Here is a 22,598-nt window from a genome sequence, read left to right on the forward strand (position 1 = left end):
GTGTTTTATTTCATTCCCAATTTTTTATCTAGACTATTTTTATACTCAATTACTGTGCTCCGGCCACCCGCTGAAGAAGAGTTCAAGTCCAGTTATGATGAAGCCGTCCAGACGCCTGAAAATTCAGCTAACCCAAGTAAGTTCTATTCAATTTAAATTTTTTATTTTCGCTCACAAATGATTTAATTACTCGTCACAGAGGCTAACTCGTATTCTAGCACGAAAAAACCGTTTTATAAAATACTTTATTGTCTTAAATATCACAATACCTCACAATAAATAAAAGTAATAATAGCGTAAGGGCAAAAACCTGTCTTTACTTAAAAATTGAGCTTATCATTAGTGAAAAAGGCAGTATTTGAAGAGTATTACAAAGTCGTTTGGCAGTGCTTCACATCCTGCTATTGCTGCTTTTCCAGGTAACGTTGTTTCTTTGTTGCATTTGTAGCGAGTTCCTGCGATGGTCATAATTGTCCTCTTCGAACGCCTTGTTCACATGTCCATTTTCGAACACATCCTTGGCCGGAATGCTGCTAGCGACACTGTTCCTGTGATTCCTCGCCACCACATTATTATTCCCGTACTCATTTTTGGCACCTAGTGTTTGCATGTGTGATTTGCGCCTTTCGGCCATCACCGAGTTCACCCTGACTTCGAGCGCTTTCATCGTCTCTCTCCTCATGGTCAGTCTTCGACTCAGGACCGGAGTCCCGGCGTTCGTCCCATTGGCGTTAAGTTTAGCGAATCGCTTCTTGAAAGCCACATCCAGAGTTCCGATTTGGCGCTTCTTCTGAGCCGCGCGCTCCAAGTTGTGGATGGTTTTGCGGCGGCCGATGCGGTCCGGGCCTGAGCCCGAGTCGTTCTCGTAGTCGCCGTCGTCAATGCCTTGCAGTTTTTGCAGCTGTTTGACGATTTCCACGGCTTGTTTGTCGAGTAGTGCGTTCGGGGACAATTCCTCCTTCTGGTTATGCAAAAATTAATTTTTGGTGGAAATAGTGAGAGGGTGGGAAACTTACTTTCTTGGTGCAACACAAGTTGAGCTCTGTCGAGGCCAAAATGTGGGCGATTGTTCCGAATCGATGGAACAACATTGCAACGAACTGGATCACCAAAATAAGGGCGAAGAAGAAGACAAAGACTAGACCGATCGGTTCCAATTGGAGGTACTCTTTGCTAATGTGGACCTAAGGAAAGGGGCCGGTTAAAGTTCGCACAAACATTGCGGTTGATTTTTTATACACTAGTTATTAGCGGAAAATAAATCAACGGCGGCTCGTGTTTAATATAAAATTAAAATTTACACAACGAATCGCCACTGAATTAATTAAATAATTATTTACATAGATACATAATATAGGTGAGTGGTAAACGACCAAAAAGCTAACGGTTTGTTACTCCTGTAGCTGTTTAGGCCTTTACAGCACCGAATTATCACATTAGAGAGAAATAAAACCACAAATATTGTTATTCACACATGTGGGAAAGTGAGTGAAGTAGAACAAACTTTTCTAGACTAAGGAATAGTGACCGGACCGGAAACATTCTGGAATATAAACATGTATTAGTAGTTAATGACCATATCAGTGTGTAACTATGTATAGTGCACGTAAATTAACCCTTTAACAGTCGTATTAAAAGGGTGTAGAAGAAATAGAGACAGAGACCTCTACCTAACATTTGTACACGTCAGGTTATTACTGCCAGAAGGACCACAAGTGTATTAATACACATAATGTGCCACAAGTCCGTGGAATTGCTTGGGAATGATTATCCCCGACCAAGACACTGATTAGTATCCAAAATCCAGACAGAAGACGCAAAAAAATACCTCGGACGTTTCCTCAATATACGTAATGTTAGTTCGTACACCTAGCGGCCACTTAACGTGGATCTGATCCTTATTAAGTTGCAACAGGAAGACGACTAAGACAAAGAGAGCATTGAACATGAAGAACGCAAAAACCGACTTATTTCGGAGTTCGATCAACTCCTTTGCAATCCTGGCCTGTAAAAGGTTAAAACAAAATGAGTAAAATAGTCACAGGGGGCGCACATGATTCCTTTCGGCTCTGTTAGGGGAAAAACAAACAGAAAGAAAACACGTGGAGCCCCTTTAATTACCTCTTGGGTGCTCTCGTCATAGGTTATGTTGGTTTTTACACCGAAAGGCCACTTTATGTGCAAGTAGTCCTTTTTCAACGTCAGCAGGAACACTATCAGCACGAACAAAGCGTTCATCATAAAGAAAGCAAACACGGATTGATCACGCAATTCCTTCAAGTCGGCGGCTATACGGGCCTATAATTTTGCAAAACGCGGTCAGTTTTGAGGGATTGGACAAGTGGCAAAAGTGGCGGATCTACCCCGTTAAATTGGGTAAATCCGCCACTTAAAGTCCACCAAAATTGTTACCTTCTCCTCCTTGTTCTCGTCAATGGGGTACAAGTACTTATCGAGTAGATCCTTCCAGAAGAGGATTTCGGTGCTGCTCAAGAACTCCACTTCGCCCTTTCTCACATCGGGGTCTTCAATCCAGTAGGGATTGACCAGGTCATCGCGCTTGTTTTGTGGGACTGTGGACACCGTTTCCGAATCAGTCTCATTGGCTGATTCGTCGCCCCCTTCCTCAGTCACGGCTCCAAGGTGGTGGTGGTCACCTCTTGACGACGCCGACATGCTCCTTCTCCTCGAAATGTGACCGGAGGGGTCAATGGTCCTGAATAAAACAATTAGACACTTTACGACCGGTTTTAAGGCAGTACTTCTCAATGTGGTCCAGGCGCTTGTTGAGCATTTCCAACGAGTCGGCAATGTTGATCAGGGACGCTTTTTCATCGCCGGCCTTCTGATGCGTGCACAACATGCATTTGAAAAGCCCGGCTAAGGAAATCTCGATACTTCCCTCATCATCGTCACTAGTGCCCCCACTTTGGAGGAACCCAAGCAGCGACTTTTGCTTCGCTTTTCGTTTGGCCTCCTCGGCCTGTTTCTTCTCTTCCTCTAGTTCTTTCTTCGTTTTCTTCACCGCGACTTCACGAGTACCCCAAGATACGACGTTAAGATTGATAATGGAGTACAAAATCAGTAGCAAATACATGGAGGGAATCGACAGCAGATAGATAATTCCAGGGACAATGCACCAAAATTCTTGCGGGTGGAGACAAGCAGCGATGAAAAATGACCCAGTCATTGCTATTAAAAATATCGCAGAGGGGGAACCGACCCCGTCCTCGCGTAACTGAAGCGCTGTACCCACTATTACCGCCATCATTATCAGAGCGTATCCGGTTGATAAGATTTGGGCGACGATTAGTTGAATGTTGGATTTGCACGTGAAACACACCAGCATGAAGAAGAGGATCGGGATGATGTTGTAGTAGAAACTCGTCCAGTTGTCGATTTGGAACGCGGCCACGAAGGCACCCACCAACATGAGGAAGATGGTGCCGGGGCCCAGGATGGTCCCACCCATCAAAAGAATCTGAAACATTTTTGTGGATATTATCCCGGCGCATCCACCATTTTTGCAAATCTCAAAGTGGGACAAAAAGTTTTTTTTGAATCCCATAAAGAAAAATCCATAAAGAAAAAAACCCACTCAAAAAAAAAGCTCACAGAAAATTAACTCACAGGGAGAAAACAATCTCTGTTGTCGTGGATGAATTTATTATCGATAAATTGAACTTATACTGAGTTTATTTCTGTGGGTTTTTTGGTGAGAATTTTTCTGTGAGCTTTTTTCCATGTGAGTTTTTATCAGTGGGTTTTTTTTTGTGCTTTTTTTCTTGTCAGTTTTTTCTTTGCGAGCATTATTCTGTGTATTTTTCTGTGGGCTCATTTGTGTTCACCATTACTTCAAGTAATATCCTGGCGCATCCACCATTTTTCTCTCGGAGTAGAATGAGTGATGGAAAAAACTTACTTGGTAGCCAATGTAAGGCATGGAAATGTTGTCGTTAATTTCGATCGTTCGTTTTGAATCCATGAGCAAGTCCATGATATTGGCGATGGTCGAAGGCACCCATCTCCTCCGCTGGTTGTAGAACTCGTTGAAACCTTCAGGTGCATGGGTGTAGGCGTCTGACGCGGCCGAATATTCGACTCGGTAGCCCCTTTGGAGCAACAAAGTGCACAACCAACGATCTTCTCCCTGATCATATTGCACGTAATGCCTGGCTTCCGACGAGCTAAATAAAACACAAAATCAAGTCGAAATTCCCTTCAAAAAATCACTTACGAAGTGGTGTATTTCTTCATAACGTTATCATCCATCAGCGCTTTTCCCCTAAAAAGCGAGAAACAACCGGGACTACAAAGCACACAGCCGATAACATGCTCGGTGGCCTTTTGCAGCCAATGCCCAATGGCGTACTCAAACATTTGGTACCACACCATAGGTCCCGAGCCCACCGGATGGATGCGTCCACAGGCAGCCCCCAGGTTCCGGTTCTTTTTCATCAAATCAATCAAAAGCAATACTGCCGAAGGCTGGAAATCGATGTCGCCGTCAAGCGTGAGCAGGTACGTGTTTTCGGCGATCACGGCTTTCCTGTCCACGGAAATTGGCAGTTCCATGAGCCGGTGCCCCAGGAGGTAGTACATGTACATGACTTGCGACCACCGCTTCCGGTGCCTTATCTTCATCTTGTCCTTCAAATGGGCGATCATTTTCGTTTTCCCGGGGAGCGTCCACACCAGACGACCCCCGTACGGGGTCGGGATTTTCTTAGGGGGACGGATGCGCATGTGCGTCTGGTGCACGTCGGACGCCGCTTCGTCGATGGTCGCCACCAAAAGCTTGACGAAGCGGTTGACTTGCGTTTCGTCGTCGTTGTGGTCGGAGATTTCGAACGCGTCGTCGAAAAATATATGAGCTAAAAAATGATATCACTTGGGGTATTTTCTTCAGTTTCGACATTTAATTTTGAAAATGAAGACGGGAAAAAAAACAAGGGGAAGAAATTGGTGATAAATCTACTGAAACCCAAAATAACCCAGTTTTTCCCAAGCAAAACACCCCAAAAAGGCAAAAAATCAAGTAATAAGAAAGTGAAGTGAAGTGATCGCAAATCAAGGAATTTTATTGGTTATTCCTATAGCAGCAATGATTAACTGCCTTTAAATTCTAACGGTTTCATTACCAAATACGCGCTAAAGAAAATTATTATAAAGAAATAGTAAACATTCTCAAAGAGCGAATTTCTCTTTATAGGAACTTTGTCCAGGTCAATTGTTTGCAACCTTCAATTAGAATAAAAATTTGAAATACGAGCAGAAAAAAGAAATTGATGACGGACGGGACAAAAAAATCTTGTGTGTGAAAATAGCACTAAAAATATTTTCAGACAGGTTTTAATTATTAAAGACTTTAACAACATTAAAATTAGACAGTGGAAATAAAAAAAATCTTGGCTTTGTTTAACAACGTAAGAAATAAGTACATTTTATGTTTGCTATAACTGTGGTGAGAAACTAGAAAAAAAAAAAATATTCAACAGTTGTAGATATTACGTCAGTATTTTATGTTCTTTTTTTCTTGCAAATATACTTAAAATATAAATCGTGTATTTTGAAAAGGACTTACTAAAATCATTTTGAAATTTTGGAGTCAGGTTGCATTTTTCCTGGAATGGCTGACTTACCACTGTAATATGACGATTGTGAGCCATTAAACTATTTAAAAACTAACAAGTAATGAGAAGAAATCAAATAAAATTGCCCGGGTATTATTAAAAAAAAATTAAATAATCTTGCTTAGCAACAGTTGAACAAAAAGACCATTATTTTTATTATTTAACTAGTAAAGTCAGATAGAGATATAGAGATCATTTTTTTTTTGGGTGAAACTATATTTAGTTGGTTAATGCATCAAATAATCTCAGGAAAATTAAATTTTCCATAAAACCTTTTCAAAAAAAATATTTTTCACTTAAGTTAACTCACTTATTCCGAAAAACATTTAACTACTCCAATTCAAAAAAAAATTGGGGATGATTTAAAACCAGTGTTACTTCGGCTATTGCTCTAGATATTGTGGTTTGTGAAAACAATATTACTAATGCGAGTTTGCTGTGGCATAAAAAGTTCGACAATACTTACTACATATTCTGCTAAGTCTTTCGCTAAGCGAAAATGTTTTTTGGAAATTTTATCTCTTTATAAATACGCGCATTTCAAGAATATACTCACAATAGAAAAACTACTTACTTTCGAATTCGTAATAATCCGGATCGACCACCCGGAGGTACTTCTGAGCCACCCTTCTGGCAGACTGGTCTTCATCCAGTCGCAAAATCGACTTCAAAAACTCCATCATTTCCTCCTTATTCTCGTGCCACATGGTCGCGCAGGCATAAATCCGTGTGATATGGTCGGAGTTTTTGACCGCTTTGGCCGAGGAAGCGTCCGTGTGGTTAGAAATGGTCTCGTAATACTCATCCCCTTTTTCCTTCTGGATCTCGTCCAAGTCCTCAGTCTTGACATCAGCCTCATCGTCGCGCCTCCGATTCATCCCCAAACTTTGATCAATGAGCAGCCCCTCGTACATCGGGGTGACGAAAAGTTTCTCAGTCCGAGCCAAACGCTCGCATTTCGGGGTCCAAATGTGCAACGTGATCCACGTTTGGGACAGCAACCACAGCAGCCAGATCCAGGCGTGTTGGTGCGAGATGAAGTCGTTCAAAAACACGACCGGTGGACTCTCGAAGAAGAGGTACGGAGGGATGGTGTCGTGGAAGAAACAGGGATCGCCGTTGCGGAGCCCGCAAGCCGCGATCAGCAGCGAAATCGAGACTGGGATTGTTAAATTTACGGGGAAAGCGTACGAAAAGCCCTGGATCATGATCTTGCAAGCGAATTTCCCGAAAATGTAGGCGAAATACGAGGCGAAAATGTTGATAAGGAGGACGTAAATCGCAGTCATGTCGTTTGAGTCCATTGTGGTGTCGTCCCCAGTTGGGATAATCTCGGAAATGTCGGGAAGCGCCGTCCCGCCTAGCACGGGCTTGATCTCCAGGACCTGGATTTGGTGGGTGCTGAAGCCTTCGGAAAACTGGGTGAAAAAGAACGCGACTTCTCCTTCTTTGACCAAGAGGATGAACAAGACGGAGACAAAGAACAGTAGACATTTCCAGACTGAGACGAACATGTAGATGAAGTAGCGACTCTGCTCGAGGTTCTCCTTGATTTTGCCCAGTTTTTTGATAAAGGGGATGGGGGAGTGCCTGGAAATGTAGTTCTCCCACCAGCCGAGCGAGACCAGGAAGATGGCAATTGGGATGATCCAGAGGTCGGCCCTTTGCTCAATTATGGGCCAGACGACGAAGCCCGTGGCTTGCGCCGCAATTGCGAACAAATCGATTATCACTTTGAGGAACCTCTGCGATTCCTTGTTGCTGCGGGACAGCAAGCCCAAAACCCCCGGGACGAAGCAAATGCAGTTGGTCAGCATGGCCCCTTTGACCACGTCCAAGTCCGGCAGAATGTAGAATATCAGGAGGGCGATGCCGACGGTGTGGAGCGTTTCGGTGAAGAAGACGATGAGGAAGTGGGAGAAGGCGGGCTTTTTGGACGATTTGAAGAAGCACATCCTGGAGGAGCGGAACAGGGAGCCGAGCTGGGGCACCCAGAAGGCGAAGATCAAGCACCACATCCAGGCCACGCGCTCGGCCGATGGGAGCTTGACGATGAATTGTTTCTCGCGGCCCAGGTCCCGGTTACAGAACACGGTGACTTTGTCGGGTTTGAGCTGGGATGTCATGAAGAGGAGCGTGCCTTTGGAGATGACGCCCGAGCCGAGGACTATCACGAAGGTTACGAGGTACGCTACGATTTTGAGGATTTTGACGGTGATTTCGAGGCATTTTTGGTTCGCCATCGAACCCGACTCTTCCTTGATCGGGGGGTCTCTGAACACGTCCCATCCTTTGGTCTCTTGCACAGTCCGGGTGCTGCAATTAAAGCGCTTTTGTATTAAGCTAGTAAAAAGTTTGGTATCTTTATTTTAATAACACATCACGGAACAAAGCCTCCAGGGAAATGCAAGGTCGTTCATAGATCCAGTTTTAATTATAGCAAAGTGAAAGGTGGCTTTCATAATTTTTGTTAAACGCGGTCCTGTTCTCGCACGTCGTGTCTCTGTCTACCGTTAACATTTCGGTGCAGACACTGAAATTGTCGTTTTCCTTGGCATTTACTTTTGATTTCATATTCCGAGTGGATAAGTTTATGTCCGAAACGCTACCAGTTCACACAAAATGGCACTTTGCAATATCTCACCTTCCTCCATAAATGTTTTCGGTGAGAGGGGAGCTCTCGTCATCCGAGAAATTGTCATCGCTGTATGTATCATTCCGCAGCCCCCCGGATGTCATGTCTGGAAGATACATAAAAAATAAAAATGTTTGCGAATTGAGTCATCCCGGTATTGGCCGTAAAACAGCAGGAGCCGGCCGTTTTATCAGAGACTTTGAAAACAACTTTTAAATTAAATTAGAAAATAATTTCGTTTTAATGTGTTTCCACACATTCCTGCTGGTTTTGGTCAATTTCCACAGAAAATTTGAATTTATGGCAATATGGGTGGGTACAGTTTATAGAATTGGTCAAAGTATTTGTTACGCTATAAGAAGGAAAGAAATCAAGGCAATCTATATTGCCGCACCCAATAGTGGCATGATAAATAAATTTGCGCAGCCAATGCGGATATGGTCTTTTGGTGTCTTTTTGTCTTTGTTCACTCACAAAATCAATTTTCGAGGACGCAGTCAACGCCCAAAGTTCAATGTTGGCGTTAAATCGGTTTTTATGGACCATTTGATCATAATTTGCGTAATTTACAAAAATTGTGGGCGAGGATAGATACCATTATGATAACGGACATGTGGGTGTAAAGATCACGAAACCTAAATGCTATTGTTCCCAAAAATACTCAAGTATCATTTACTCACGCCGCATTTTTTCTTCTACTTCGTATTTTAGTTTGTTTTACTAAGTTAAGTAAAATTGAAATCAACATCTGATTGTACCGCCGGGAAAAATCATAAATTTTATTTTAAGTTTATGTCTGATTATTGTTTGCGGTTACTTTTTATGTGGGAGTTGTAAATTATCTCTTACTCACTCAATTTTTGATTGCCAGCAATTTGTCTACCTTGGTAAAGGTATTATTTATAAAACATTTCTTCCGACTTGAAGACTTTATTTTTGATATAATTCTGTGATTTATTGGCTTACTTTTTAAGAAATTTTGCGTAATAATTGAGTTTTTGCTAATTAAACGCTTAGAAAAGGTAAATTTTTGGTCCTTTCCGACCAAATTTGGTGATTTTCTCGTTCTAGTTCAATGAAAACAGAAAGAAAATCTTGATTTTTGGTCTAAAAACGTGTTTAAATCATCAGAACTTGCAAAAATAATGTTTTTTTCACATAATTCTCTGATTTATTGTCTTAATTTTTAAGAAATTTTGCGCAATAATTGGATTTTTGCTGAATAAACGCTTAGAAAAGGTAAATTTTTGGTCATTTCTGACCAAATTTGGTGATTTTCTCGTTCTAATTTAATAAAAACAGGAAGAAAATCTTGATTTTTGGTCTAAAAACGTGTTTAAAGCATCAGAACTTGCAAAAATAATGTTTTTTTGACATAATTCTATGATTTATTGTCTTACTTTTAAGAAACTTTGCGCAATAATTGTATTTTTGCTGAATAAACACTTTGAAGAGGTAAATTTTTGGTCGTTTTTGACCAAATTTGGTGATTTTTTTGTTCTGGTTTTAATAAAAACTGGAAGAAATTTTTCAGTTTTAGTCAGTTTGTCGTAACTTTTATTATAATAACGTAATGTAGAAAAAAATCGTTTGCTGTATTTTTCTCATTCAAAAAAAAGTTTTAATGATTTACTTATTTATTTCAGAATTTGACATTTTGTATGTATAATAACTTGTAGTGTATAATTACCAAGCTTAAATTAAGTATCAAATCATAATAAAATTACAATCACCACTAAAGTTCACTGAACTGGGTAACGTTTGTTTGCCACTTTGGCCCATATGAATACAATTACTATTTAAAATGTTAAATTCACTTTCTTTACAATAAATAATAAATAAGTAATTTACATTATAATGAGCCACTCTAATTTCAATTTTTATTGAAATTTGATTTAGTGTAATGAAAGTATTAAACTGAATAATCATTTGTATTAAAAAAAGAATCAAAATAAAATTCTTATTGAAAACTGTTTTAAATAACTGGGCGTCAACAGCTTTTCAGTGAAGGTAAAGGTCATTCGGATTAATTTCATTCACTGTTATTATGCTGAAAACAGACAATAGTTTTATTGTCGTACAGATTTATTGTCGTACGGATTATGAAAAAACTTTTAAACGGTACGTCACCACAAGGTACTCGTTAATGATACACGGCAATAACCACTGATATTTATAGAAAAAAGTGAAAGTACACCTTATATGACAACTCGCATGCCTATATTTAAGCAAATATATGAGGAAAGAAATAGATTTAACAATTCGACACTCAAATTAGAATTGTAGCGAAAATTTAATTAACACGCTTCAATCAACAATTTTTTTTATAACGGTTGATAATTAATAAAAAAATTGGTTCCAGTCATCGTTTTAACCCCGTTGTGCATCCCGTGTTTTATTTTTCCGATTACATGTTTAATTTATGGTCTTCTCGACTGGTGCTACTTGCTCTTTTTTGAACCGCATGGGGTGCCTTATTTAAATATCTTTACAATAACACATGTCAAGATCCTTGCAGCTGCAGGATTATTAAGGCAAATTTTATTTTATCCTTTTTGCATTCGCTCCAAGCGTTCCAAGGTTAAGATATTTTAACGAAATGTGCGTATAAAAAAAGAGGGACGCCTATGTGTAAAAAATCTAATTGCTGTTCGGTACATCAATGTTTCCGCAATTACGTAATTTCGTATTGTTTCAATCAGAAAGTGACTCATGGGCGTCCGATGTGGGATGCGAACGGTGTTTTTGCTCCAAAGTTCAACAAAATCACAATTCTTCAAATATTAAAACCAGGAAAGTTGAGTCAATACAAATTGAAGAATTTCTAAATTTCTCTTTATTTTGTGCAAAAATCAGCGGGACTTGTGTATCGGTTTGATTAAGCTATAAAAGATTCTATTCTCGTATTCAGCGACCATCACATAAAATTCTGCAGTGATCTTGAGGTCGTTTCGTCGGGGTCATTCCTCCTGGTATCGCAGGAGGTGACACCACACAATCGTGTTGTCTTGCTAATTTGCATCTAGTCCAAAACTGGCAGAGTTGTAAACTCGGGAATTTATTTTTAGCAATGTTGAAAGTGTAACAATTTATTGGACTTTTCACTGCCGGTAGTTGAGAACAGCTAAATTCTATCATTAAAAAGTTTTCGTGTGAATTGGGACAACGATAAATGTTCATTGTTTTCGGCGGTTTGCGGACAAAATTTCACATAGTTTTGAGATTTTTAACAGCCAGTTGATGTTTTCAATTTACGTCTTAAATTGCAGAAATCCGATTCTTCCTGTGTTACGGTTGATTTAATCAAATCACAGGAGCTGCAAGGTTTTGAAGACCACATAACTATTTATGACGTAGTGTTGGGAAACGGATTAGAAAATTTCTGGCTTGTACGTGCTTATTTTTAAATTTATTGATTAGAAACAACGTGGAAAGTGGGGAAATTAATTTCAAATTCCTTTCAAAAATCTGTTCGTTGCCACGCCAGTTTGAGCCAAGTGTTACATGGTTCATTATTCGAATTGTACCCAAAACGTTGGGAGAATCGGAAATCAGTTTGGCGGTGTCATCAGGTGAATCACACTTGGGTTTACCCAATGCTTACTTATTTTGAAAATTTTTGGTAGCTTTGAGCTACTTACGTTTTGATACGTTATTGCCAATTCAAACAAAAGTAACGATATCTTATAACGGATAGTAGTGACCCACTTTCACCTTATTTCATACAGATCGGTAACGATAATTCAGCTTGATTCATTGTTATGATATTGTAGATACAGTTTTAGTTTACATTCAACTCAAATATGGGACAAATACTCTGTTAATCATTTTTTCTAAAAATGGACAATAGTCATTGTTTTAGAAAGTACGGAAAGTGAAATATTCCGTTGAAGTATTGCAGTTTTCTCTTTTCCTAAAAAAGAATTATTTGTAATATCTGTATCAAAAATAACAAAAACTGAAATTTTATTCAGACAAGCTAATATCAAAGTGTAACTTTACTTGAAGCTGTACAAACTTAGGCGTATTAATATTTTTTTTATTTTGTTTTGTTACTTTTGGTAAAACTGTTTTGGTGCCAATTTTGCAAATATTTTTTTCAGTTCCTTAGATGATAAAATAATTCGATTACATATTTAAATTTAGAAAGAAAAACAATATTTCCTAAAACTGAAAAGTTAATTAACTAAAGTTTGTACATTCGAAAGCTGATTAATAAAAAATGGGTCTTTCGTTTAAATCACATTGAAGAAGGTCTTTATCGGAGTAATATTCAGATATTTACTTTTTTAAATGTGTATTGATATTTCCTTTAACTCGTATGCTCACCACAAACCATTTACTTGGCCGTAAATAAATGATAAATGTTAAACCATTGCGGTTGAAACAGCTAAAGTTGCTGAAACAGGATACATAGCGTTTCGCTAGCACCACAGGATTTCTCTAGCTTCTTTGACCGTGATGCTAACTTTTAATTGAAGTTTTGCCACTATTTATTGTTTTATTACATTAAAAAAAATATAAAAAAACATCCGACAACACTTAAAATTCTTGTTCCAAATTGTTTTCAACTCTTTATAAAGATCATCATGAAATAACAAGGCTGCATTCTTATAAAAAGGTGACGCAACACCTACCTTAACTTTTATAAAGACTTTATGACATAATGAAGAAAGTGTATTGAATAATCCATTGCTTGTTTTTATTTTTATTATTGTAAAAACGCAGAGTTTTGTCAATCCTCCCACTATACGCAAAATCCTGTTACGAAATTTATTATTACGGTACACTATAGATACGCCTACAGTTATAATAACCGATGCCGTAATGTCTAATTATAATAGTTTTAATCTTCAAGTTTATGAATTAAACATGATTCAGTTAGTATCACGCTACTTTAGAGAGCGGTTATTACTTTGACCCTCCTTGCAAATTTTGGTGCTTTTTTGGCCAACTGGCGACTTTCACTGAGTTCTAGTTGTCAACGTGTGAAAGAATCTGAATTTTGTGCGCAAAAAATAGGGAAACATTTCAGGATTTCACTTTTGATGAACGGTGATTTCAATGCTACCGCAGGCTATGAAATATAAACGTTGTTACAATTTTTACCAATTTGTAATAAAGCGCATTTCGGAATAGATATCTAGTAGTAAAAGAAAGTTGTTAATACGTGACACAGTTAACTTTTCTTTTAATTTCCCGCAGCCGTTTTGTTACGATTTTAGCTACTGTTAGTCCAAATTATGATTTCAAAAAAGGTGTGAAAAAATTATACAAATCTTCCTACTTACTCGAAATTGAGGGTGATGGTGTATCCTTTTACCAATTACGAAGTAACACTTTTACATAAATCAACTAAATATAAAAAACACGTTCATAATGATATGTTACATTTTAAGTTTCAGTAAAAGAAATTTTGTACACTGACATAGATAAATAGAGCCCCTTTTTGTATATACCTCACAACCATCGGTCAAGAACTGACAGTCCAAGAAGTTGAATTCCTTTTACTTAAGTTATGCGCAAGCGCATGTATGGGTGAATGTCTTGTAGGTGTTCATTCTTTTGCTGAAGACCTCCAGGTAATTGCAAAACCTCCAAGAATGTGTGGGTTCCTGCACTTTCAAAAATGAGGCGCCTGGAAGCGCCGCAACACAGCAAACACTACGGAAATCTATTTTTCTATTTATCTATTTTTTCTAAAAATATTTTTGGAAAAAATCATTGTACAAGTTTTTTATCTATCTATTTTTTTACAATTTTCTAGCGGCCACCTTGTAGGTATACTGTTAGTCCTTACAATTATTTCAGGATACTTTTTAATTTTAATTTTATCGTTTGATAAGATGATAAGAAATGAAACCTTTGAGCTGTAATTCTGGACGCCTGGAGGCTAGATGACCAACTTTACACGACAACACGTGTCAAACGTGGTTGGTGACTGTTGACAGTTGTGCTGACAGTTTTGGCAGCTGTCAGTGTTAGCACATGTTAAAGCAGAATTACGAAGAATTCTCTTCGATTTTGTGTAAGGAAATTATCTCTTGTGATCCCACAGTGTCTTATACTACTTCCATAAAAAAATTGGTAATTAAAACATGAAAATTTCCTTTGATAAAGACATGAAGTGGTTGCTGTATATCGTTTGTTTGGCTATTTCTTGAATTAAGGTGGCCCCAATAATGCTACATTACACCTTTTAGCCCGCTTACTAGCTGTTTTTTCAATAATATGAGCATAATTTGATAAAAACTTGTGCAATATGTCAATGTGTTTAACCTCACTTTCGCAATAATTATTTTAGATTTTTTCACACCATGGCTGGTAATACACACCTCTCGCCTGAGCAAAAATACGAGTTAATAACTCGTAATTTACAAGAAGTCCTGGGCGAAAGTAAAATAAAAACGATTTTATCGCAACGTGACTTAAAAATCTACTGGGGAACGGCAACAACGGGTAAACCCCACATCGCCTATTTCGTCCCCATGTCGAAAATCGCCGACTTTTTGCGCGCCGGTGTCGAAGTCACCATTCTTTTTGCCGATCTGCATGCTTATCTAGACAACATGAAGGCACCCTGGGAGCTGTTAGCCCTCCGGGTGCAATATTACGAACACACGATTCAAGCGATGCTGAAATCGATTGGAGTTCCCTTAGAAAAGCTGCGGTTCGAAAAAGGGACCAACTACCAACTGTCCAAGGAATACACCTTGGACGTGTACCGCCTGAGCTCGATTATAACCGAACACGATGCCAAAAAAGCCGGCGCTGAAGTGGTCAAACAAGTGGATCACCCCTTGGTCAGCGGACTCTTGTACCCCGGGTTGCAAGCCCTGGATGAAGAGTATCTGAAAGTGGACGCACAGTTTGGTGGGGTTGACCAGAGGAAGATCTTCACTTTTGCCGAAAAGTACCTCCCGCAGTTGGGGTACCAGAAGCGGGCACATCTGATGAACCCAATGGGTTGGTTCCCCATTATGTCTACCAGCAACCGAAACGAGAACAAAATCCAAACCCATCGCTTTTTTATACTTTTTCAAAGACGTTCATTTTGCCAGTGGTCAAGTATTGGAAAGTTAATTTTTAAACAATTGAATTTTTACTCTGGCGTACTATTTTTTGCGTTCAGAAAATTCTACGATTTTGTATCTCGTCTCGGTAGTCGTGTCGTATCCTAGTCTTAGTCCAAATAATTCCACACTATATTCCTGAAAGCTTCCTTCAGTTCCAGGTTTAACGGGCGTTAAAATGTCGTCTTCGGAAGAAGACAGCAAGATCGATTTGCTCGATTCTCCCGCAGCTGTGAAACAGAAACTGAAAAAAGCATTTTGCGAACCTGGAAATATCGAAAATAACGGGATTTTATCGTTTGCCAAACACGTAATATTTCCACTCTTGAAGCCAGAGGAAAAATTCGTGGTTCCGCGTAAAGCTGACTACGGTGGCGATATTAATTTCGAATCGTTTAAACAACTGGAAACGGCATTTGCCAATCAAGAAGTCCACCCTGGTGATCTCAAAGCCAGTATTGAGATTTATCTAAATCGGTTATTGGACCCTGTAAGGAAGACTTTTGAAGACCCCGAATTGAAAAAACTTGCCGAAAGAGCCTATCCTGTTGTGAAGAAAGTGGACGATGAGATTAAACCACACGTTCTGGATATCAGAGTGGGGAAAATTGTGGAAATTTCCAAACATCCAGACGCTGATTCTCTGTATGTTAGCAAGATTGAGGTGGGAGAGGACGCTCCAAGGACTGTGATAAGTGGTCTTGTTAATTACTATTCAGCCGAAGAATTGCTAAATCGCATGGTTGTGCTGCTTTGTAATTTAAAACCGTCGAAAATGAGAGGGATTGAGTCCACAGGAATGGTTTTGTGTGCTTCAACGTAAGTGGTTCAAGCCCTCGATTTTTTTTAATTTTGCTTTGTAGAGATGAGCCGAAAAAAGTTGAAACACTTATCCCACCTGAAAGTTGCAGTCCTGGGGATAAGCTAGTTTTTGAAAATTACGAAGATGGAACGCCTGAACCCGTCCTTAACCCGAAAAAGAAAGTTTGGGAGAAATTGCAAGCCGATTTTCGGACTAATTCCGACTGTATCGCGCAGTGGAAAAGTAGTAATTTGATTTCAAAGGCGGGTGATGTAGTACGGAGTAAAACACTAGCCGATACTTTAATCAAATAGCATTTTTTACTTTGCTGTACGCAATTTTTTATTTTATAAGTTACAAAGTGACAACTGCCTCTCAAAATACAATGAGTGAACAACAAACAAGTAGATTTTCATTTAAGATCCAATTCGAATTAAAAACGGCATTTTCAAGAATATTGAGTCCTTTATGTTTTTGTTGAGTTAATGGACTTGTTACGTTCACAAGTAAAATAAATATTTAAGTGGCAAAAATCGTGGCTGTCTCTGTAAGGCACCTGCACCCGCAGCCCGACGGGCAAACATCGCGTTTCTCAAACCACTGTTTCAAATGTTTAGTGTGTCCCCCATGCCCACAAACGATGCAACAATTCGCCGATCCTCGGACAGACAAGTGGCATATAATACAATTCAGCGAAAATTTTTTACAATTACTACACGTACAATGTTTGCCGTACAAGTCCGGCTTTAGACAATTCTTACAATGGGTGAAAAATTCAACCCCTTCGTGTTTGTCTGGAGGCCCGCACATGTACTTCAGGACTTCGGCACGGTTGTACAAGAAACCCCACCTGTGAAGGGTTTCAGCGTACGAGAGCTTGAAATATTCGTGTAGCGACGAAGACGGATTTTTCTTTGGTAAAAGGTTTTTGATTTCGTTTAGACGAAGATTGTCCAGTGATGTGGAGCGCATGTGCTTCAATGTGGGAAATACCCATTCGTCGGAAGGTAGGTCCATGGGGGGAATTGCGTGATAGGGGGATGTGTCGTTCTGGAATTGTACACTAAACTCAGATGATAACACGAGAAAAATTAAACGTACCGTATATTTGAGCGATTTTTTTGATTGGTGAGAAGAGTTGACTTCGTTTTTCCCAAATATGCACGACAGCATGGCTGCCATCTGGATATCAGAGTGTTGGGCATAATGCGAAATTCTGTAAATATTTAATTTTAAAGTTCCTATTAATAAATGTCCAATTATTTAATGTGGCATGAGCTCGGCTCTAATAATAATAATTAATTACACAAAATAATTATGGAAAAAAGTTATTTGTTATTAAACTTGAGGTTAATTCTTTACTTACAGGGCTTCCGAAAGCTGATTCCCAAACGGATGATTGTACCACTCCTCGTCCTTATTCCTTGTACAGGCAATAAGTTCAGCCAGCGTCCACGCCTGAACCAAATCCCAGCGTCCCACAACCGCAGCACTTGCCGCATTATGTTTGCAAATCGTGGCAATATCCCCATCCAGAATATACTCCTCTGCCAACTGTCTATTCGTCAGTAACAGCCCGGAAACATCATACACATGTACAATCGCCTTGGAGGCATTCCTCGAATGTTGCTTCACTCTCAACCTTTGCTTCTGGTAGTAATACGCAGACACGGTCACATGATCACTCGACCTCTTGGAAAACACCGTCTCCAGAGCCGACAAGGCCCTCGGAGTCGTCGCCTCCACCTTCCCTGAGAACCTCCTAGTGTGCGGAGCGCGCCCAAAACACACTAAAATCCCCACCGAACAAAACTTAGCCCCCGAAGTGCGCGGAAACGGAATATAGGCGTCGTTATAACCGCCGAAAACGTTCGGTTCCGTGTACGAATTATCAAAGATTCGGTCGTTTTCCGAATCCGCCGAAAGCTGTTCGAGGGTTGTGACCATCTGGCGGAGGCACGACTCCAAACAAGTGCGGTTTTTTGATACTCTTTGTTGGGCCAAGTGGTTGAGGGTTTGGAGGAGTTGGGCGCCTGCAGCTTCGGTCACCGATGAGTTGTGCAGGATTTGGAACGTTGGAGGAACGCCGTGGGGATAAGCGTTGGGGAATGAGACTTGCAAGTAAACGGAGAAGTTGTAGACGTTGGCGAAGACGGTGCAAGTGCGGTTTACGGGGTCCATGGCTGTGACCTCCAGGTTGGGGATGTGGACGTTTAGAAGGGAGAATTCCTGCTGCAAGGGCTGGATTTTTGGTGAGGTTTTTTTCTTGATTTTGACCACTTCGGACGATTCGTTGCTGATGGCGATTTCTTCGCGGGGTTCGTCCGGCTCGTGGCCGCATAACTTCTGCAGGAACGGCTCGATTTTCCAGACTAATGATTTTTTTAATTAATTTTGGAATACTAATACAAGGCGCTCAAAAACTCGTGTTCTAACTCAGTGGTTGTCGAGATTGTTAGCAAATATCTGGTTTTAAAATTTCAGATAAAATATTTATAACAGAATAACTGTAAAAAGCACTTCTCAGTTTATAATTGCAATAGCAATTGGCAAAAATAGACAATTTTCGAACAGACTCGGCTTATTTTTTTACGGAATTATCTTAAAAATAATTGTGCTAAAACAAAAAAATATGTTTTAAGTGCTTGAAGATCGATATTTTGATGAAATTTTGCACAATAATGGAGTGTCTTTAAACGCTGAAAGAACATTTTCAGTGATATTTCCGTTTTTTTTTTACCAAATTTCGCTACATAATTTAATTTGTAGCCGAAGGAAGACAGCAAAATAATAGCATTTTCTGCCAAATTTGCTAATTTTTTCTTAACCAATTCGACGATGTTTGATTAATGTTTGGTGAAATTTCGCAAAATAACTGAGTTTTGTGTTTAAACGCTCCAAAGAAGACAAAACTAACAATATTTTGACTAAACTTAAGAATTTTTCTGGCTTACATTTTTGATGAAATTGTATGAAATATTTAAGTTTATTTGGAGCCAATTTGGTGTTTATTCAACTTTTTTTTAATCTAGCGTAATAAATCAGTGTCTAATTACCGAAAAAAAAATGTTCAAACTCTCGAAAATGGCGAAACACAATTTGCCAATTTTTCGCCTAATTTTTGCCAAAATTTCGCAAAATATTCGAACTTATGACTGAAAAACGTGCAAATAAAACGGCTAATTAATGCTTTTTTTCTAGAGACTTATTTAAACACTCATAAACGACAAAAGAGCTCCATTAACGAACCATGTTTTACGAAATTTTGGACTAAATTTCGCGAAATAATTAAGTCTGTGACTGAAAAACCTGGTTAAACTCTCGAAAAGAGTTTATGGGTCAATTTTTGACGAAAATTTTAAAAATAACTGAGTTTATGGGTGAAAAACGTGCTAATAAAACGTGATTTTTTCAGAATGATTTAGGAAAATTTGCCATAATTTTGGCGCTCACTGAACAAATTTTTTGACCACTCTGAAACGGGCTTTAGGTACTGCGTTTTTTAAGTATAGTATCATTATTTCTTAGCAAATCTGATTTAAAAATTTAACAGTTAGATTTTTCACCTAGAATTTACAATATTTTATTTAGAATATTATTTAGTTGATATCCATTGTTTTCACAGATTTTAAGTAAAATAATTGTTTTTATTTTTTGTACAAACTGTCACTGAGTTGGTGGGTGACTTTTTGAGCCCTATAAAAATTCCCTTACCTAACAACGTCTGATCCTTCGACCACGTAATTAATTGAAAATCCAACGACCCCGCCCTCTGCTTCCTCCACTCAAACTCCAAAACCACATCCCTGTGCCCCACAAACGTATGCATGGGAGTGGACCTATTGGCCGTATTCCACAGCAACAAGCTATTTTCACCCCTTCGCAGCTGCGGCACCACCACCGTCACCAGCCCGTTCCCAAACGGCGTAAACCTCGCCCTCCACACGGGCGCATTCGTCGTCAGAACATACTCAGCCCTTCGTGGATTATTCATATCGAAAAATTTCACAGTATTGTCCTGACTGGACGTCGCCAATTGCGTCTCGACGTTGGGATTCCAGTCCAGGCCGTGGATTTTCGATAAATGCGCCGCCACGTACTGGACTGGAGCGGTTCCTTTGCGTTGATCCCAAATTTTGATATCGCCATCGTGTGCAGTGGCAAGCAGATGCGATGAGATTTTGTTCCATCGCACTTGAGAGGCTTCTGCTATTGCAGAGAGGGATAGTGAGGGACGGCGAGCGTCGCGCAAATCCCAGATGTGGATGAAAGTGTCCACGGAACAGGAGGCCAGAAGGCTGGGGTCGCTGCGGTGCCAGTTTAAGTCGGTTATGACGCGAGTGTGGGCACGGAGGGAGTGGGTCTGGATTAGCTCTTGCGAACGCCAAGTCAGGACCTCCAAGCGCTGATTGCTCTAAGAAAACGTACAACAACTTATCATATTCGTGGAGATTTGTAAAGTGCTCATTAAACTTCAATGTTTTCATGAAAAAAGTTGTTTTTTTCTTATAAAGTCACTCCAACCAGCAAAAATGGTTAATAAAATCTGTTTACAACACACTAGTGTATATTTCTCATTATTATTCGTTGTTATTATAACAGTCCGGTCAAAAAAAAACATTTTGATATATAAATAATTCGCAGAAAATTGGTACAACATAATAATAAATAAAATATCAAAAATTCACACCCATCCTACGTGCGCTAAAAATTTTATAATATCAAAATTGAAAAGTATTGTTTTTTTTTGCACTGTTCTCGTAAACGGTAAGTCTTATCATATAAATAGGTCAGACATTAAAGTTGTAAATCATGCAATTATCTACAAAAATTGTTCTTTTATTTTTTTCCTACAATTTTCAGATCTATTATGTGACGTTTTGACACTTTGAGAGAAGAAAAAAAATGTTTCTTTGCGAATTTAATTAATTAATTATTCGGTTGATGCAAAATAATAAGTTTTAATGTGCGATTAAATTTTGCTGTATAACAAAACAAGCATATAAATGCACAAAATAAAAAAAAAATGAGTTTTTCATCTCGGTTTATTAAGGTAAAAAATTTAAAAACGTGTTTTAGCTTTAATAGAATACGAAAAACCTTTGTTTGGCCAGATTTCGTCATTTTTTAGCTTATTCTTGACGAAATTTCGCCCAAAAACACGAAATCGAATGAAACAAAGTTACATCAGTTGTATTTTATTTTTGAGATTTTGAAGCGTTTTTTTGACTAATTCTTACAAAATAAATGAGTTTCGAGCTCAAAAACGCATTGAATTGACAGAAATTTGGGGATTTTTCAGCTGTAGCTAGAGTTTTAGCGAAATTTTTTGAGTGAAAAAACTCAATTTGGGTGTAATTTTGTTGATTTTCGGTTTGATTTGAATAAAATTTTGCAAATATTTCCATTTCTGGCTAAAAAAACTGTGCTAAAGACCAGATAACATCAGTTTCGATCTAATCGGTTATTTTTCATCCAATGTTAGGTAAATTTTTCGAAAAAAAACTTAAGTTTTCACCTCTACAAAGACTTGACGAAGGCTAAAATAAAACCCATTTTAATGTAAGTGGGTGATTTTTCAAAATAATTATGTTCTGGCCAAAAAAAATTTGATAATTTTGGATTTAAATAGGTGATTTTTCAGTCTCCTCTAGCGGAAATTCGGAAAAAAACTGACACTTTAGCTCTATAAAACGTGCTTAAATGCTCAAGAAAAGCAGAATAACATTACTTTTGACCAGAATTTATTTAAAAAATTTTGACTTTTGACCTATTTGGGTGATTTTACAGCGTATATTTAACAAAATCTTGCGTTTCTGGCTGGAAAATCTCCCAAAACAAAACAAAAACAAAAAGATAGCATTTTCTGGCTTTAAAAAAACCTACCGATATCACACAAAGCTCCCGGTTGTGATTAGTAGGGTTCCATTCAGCGGCTCCAACATCATATTTGCTCTGTCTTGGAAATTTTTGAACAACTTCCAGATCTTCATCTAAATTTCTTATTGCAATATACCTCCGCCTAATGGAATACAGATTAAAAATGCTACCAGGTCAAAGAATAATGTTACAATTGTTCGGGTTTATGTCATATTTAGACGTTAGAAAGAGGCATACCCTGCTAATAAAACATAAGTTCCTGAATTATCAACAGCCATAGCATTTGCTTGCAAATCTCTTCCTTCCAAAGCGATGTAATACTCATTGTTCCAGGTCGCAGCCATGGTGTGTCTCAATTTGTATGCTTATTTCAAAACTAATTTACACCCTAAAAGACACGCTCTGTTATTAGAAATGGACTTAGGCACTCTGCATACCACAAAATGGGTTAATCAGGCGATAGCGGGTCACATCTGATGTTTACATTTGATAGAAAATGCACTTTTCGAGGATTATTTATTTTTTGAGCTGTCATTTATTGGTGTCATGTGGCAATGTGAGGTTAAGTTCGCCTA

General features: G+C 38.8%; 3 protein-coding genes across 6 annotated transcripts; 1 reads left to right on the plus strand and 2 right to left on the minus strand.

The window, feature by feature from the left end:
* The first annotated feature begins 2 nt into the window (after nucleotides 1-2).
* TyrRS (Tyrosyl-tRNA synthetase) lies at nucleotides 3-16,547 on the plus strand. 3 transcript variants are annotated; one of them, XM_015980258.2, is made up of 4 exons: nucleotides 3-136; nucleotides 14,573-15,234; nucleotides 15,497-16,160; nucleotides 16,205-16,547. In XM_015980258.2, exons 2-4 carry the CDS (start codon nucleotides 14,586-14,588, stop codon nucleotides 16,455-16,457), a joined length of 1,566 nt encoding a protein of 521 aa, XP_015835744.2. In that variant the 5' UTR covers nucleotides 3-136; nucleotides 14,573-14,585; the 3' UTR covers nucleotides 16,458-16,547. The 3 variants fall into 3 exon arrangements, with proteins under 3 accessions (XP_015835744.2, XP_015835743.2, XP_015835742.2); XM_015980257.2 differs by lacking the exon at nucleotides 3-136 and adding an exon at nucleotides 14,146-14,296; XM_015980256.2 differs by lacking the exon at nucleotides 3-136 and adding an exon at nucleotides 14,199-14,355.
* On the minus strand, nucleotides 229-13,750 carry kkv (krotzkopf verkehrt). Of its 2 annotated transcripts, none has more exon segments than NM_001039402.1 (10): nucleotides 229-961; nucleotides 1,017-1,184; nucleotides 1,829-2,005; nucleotides 2,413-2,716; nucleotides 2,763-3,481; nucleotides 3,923-4,187; nucleotides 4,238-4,874; nucleotides 6,208-7,949; nucleotides 8,278-8,374; nucleotides 13,560-13,750. In NM_001039402.1, coding segments are annotated over 9 exon segments (4,677 nt in total). In that variant the 5' UTR covers nucleotides 8,373-8,374; nucleotides 13,560-13,750; the 3' UTR covers nucleotides 229-391.
* On the minus strand, nucleotides 16,440-22,596 carry Wdr59 (WD repeat domain 59). Its single transcript, XM_008196051.3, has 7 exons — nucleotides 22,461-22,596; nucleotides 22,261-22,411; nucleotides 22,030-22,165; nucleotides 19,858-20,557; nucleotides 17,510-18,515; nucleotides 17,245-17,359; nucleotides 16,440-17,193 (listed from the first exon to the last, which is right to left on the minus strand). The coding sequence occupies exons 2-7, from the start codon at nucleotides 22,365-22,367 to the stop codon at nucleotides 16,663-16,665; spliced, it is 2,595 nt and encodes an 864-aa protein (XP_008194273.2). The 5' UTR covers nucleotides 22,368-22,411; nucleotides 22,461-22,596; the 3' UTR covers nucleotides 16,440-16,662.
* Between the last annotated feature and the right edge of the window lie 2 nt (nucleotides 22,597-22,598).

This window comes from Tribolium castaneum, chromosome 5, assembly GCF_031307605.1.
Source record: "Tribolium castaneum strain GA2 chromosome 5, icTriCast1.1, whole genome shotgun sequence".
Classification (NCBI taxonomy): domain Eukaryota; kingdom Metazoa; phylum Arthropoda; class Insecta; order Coleoptera; family Tenebrionidae; genus Tribolium; species Tribolium castaneum.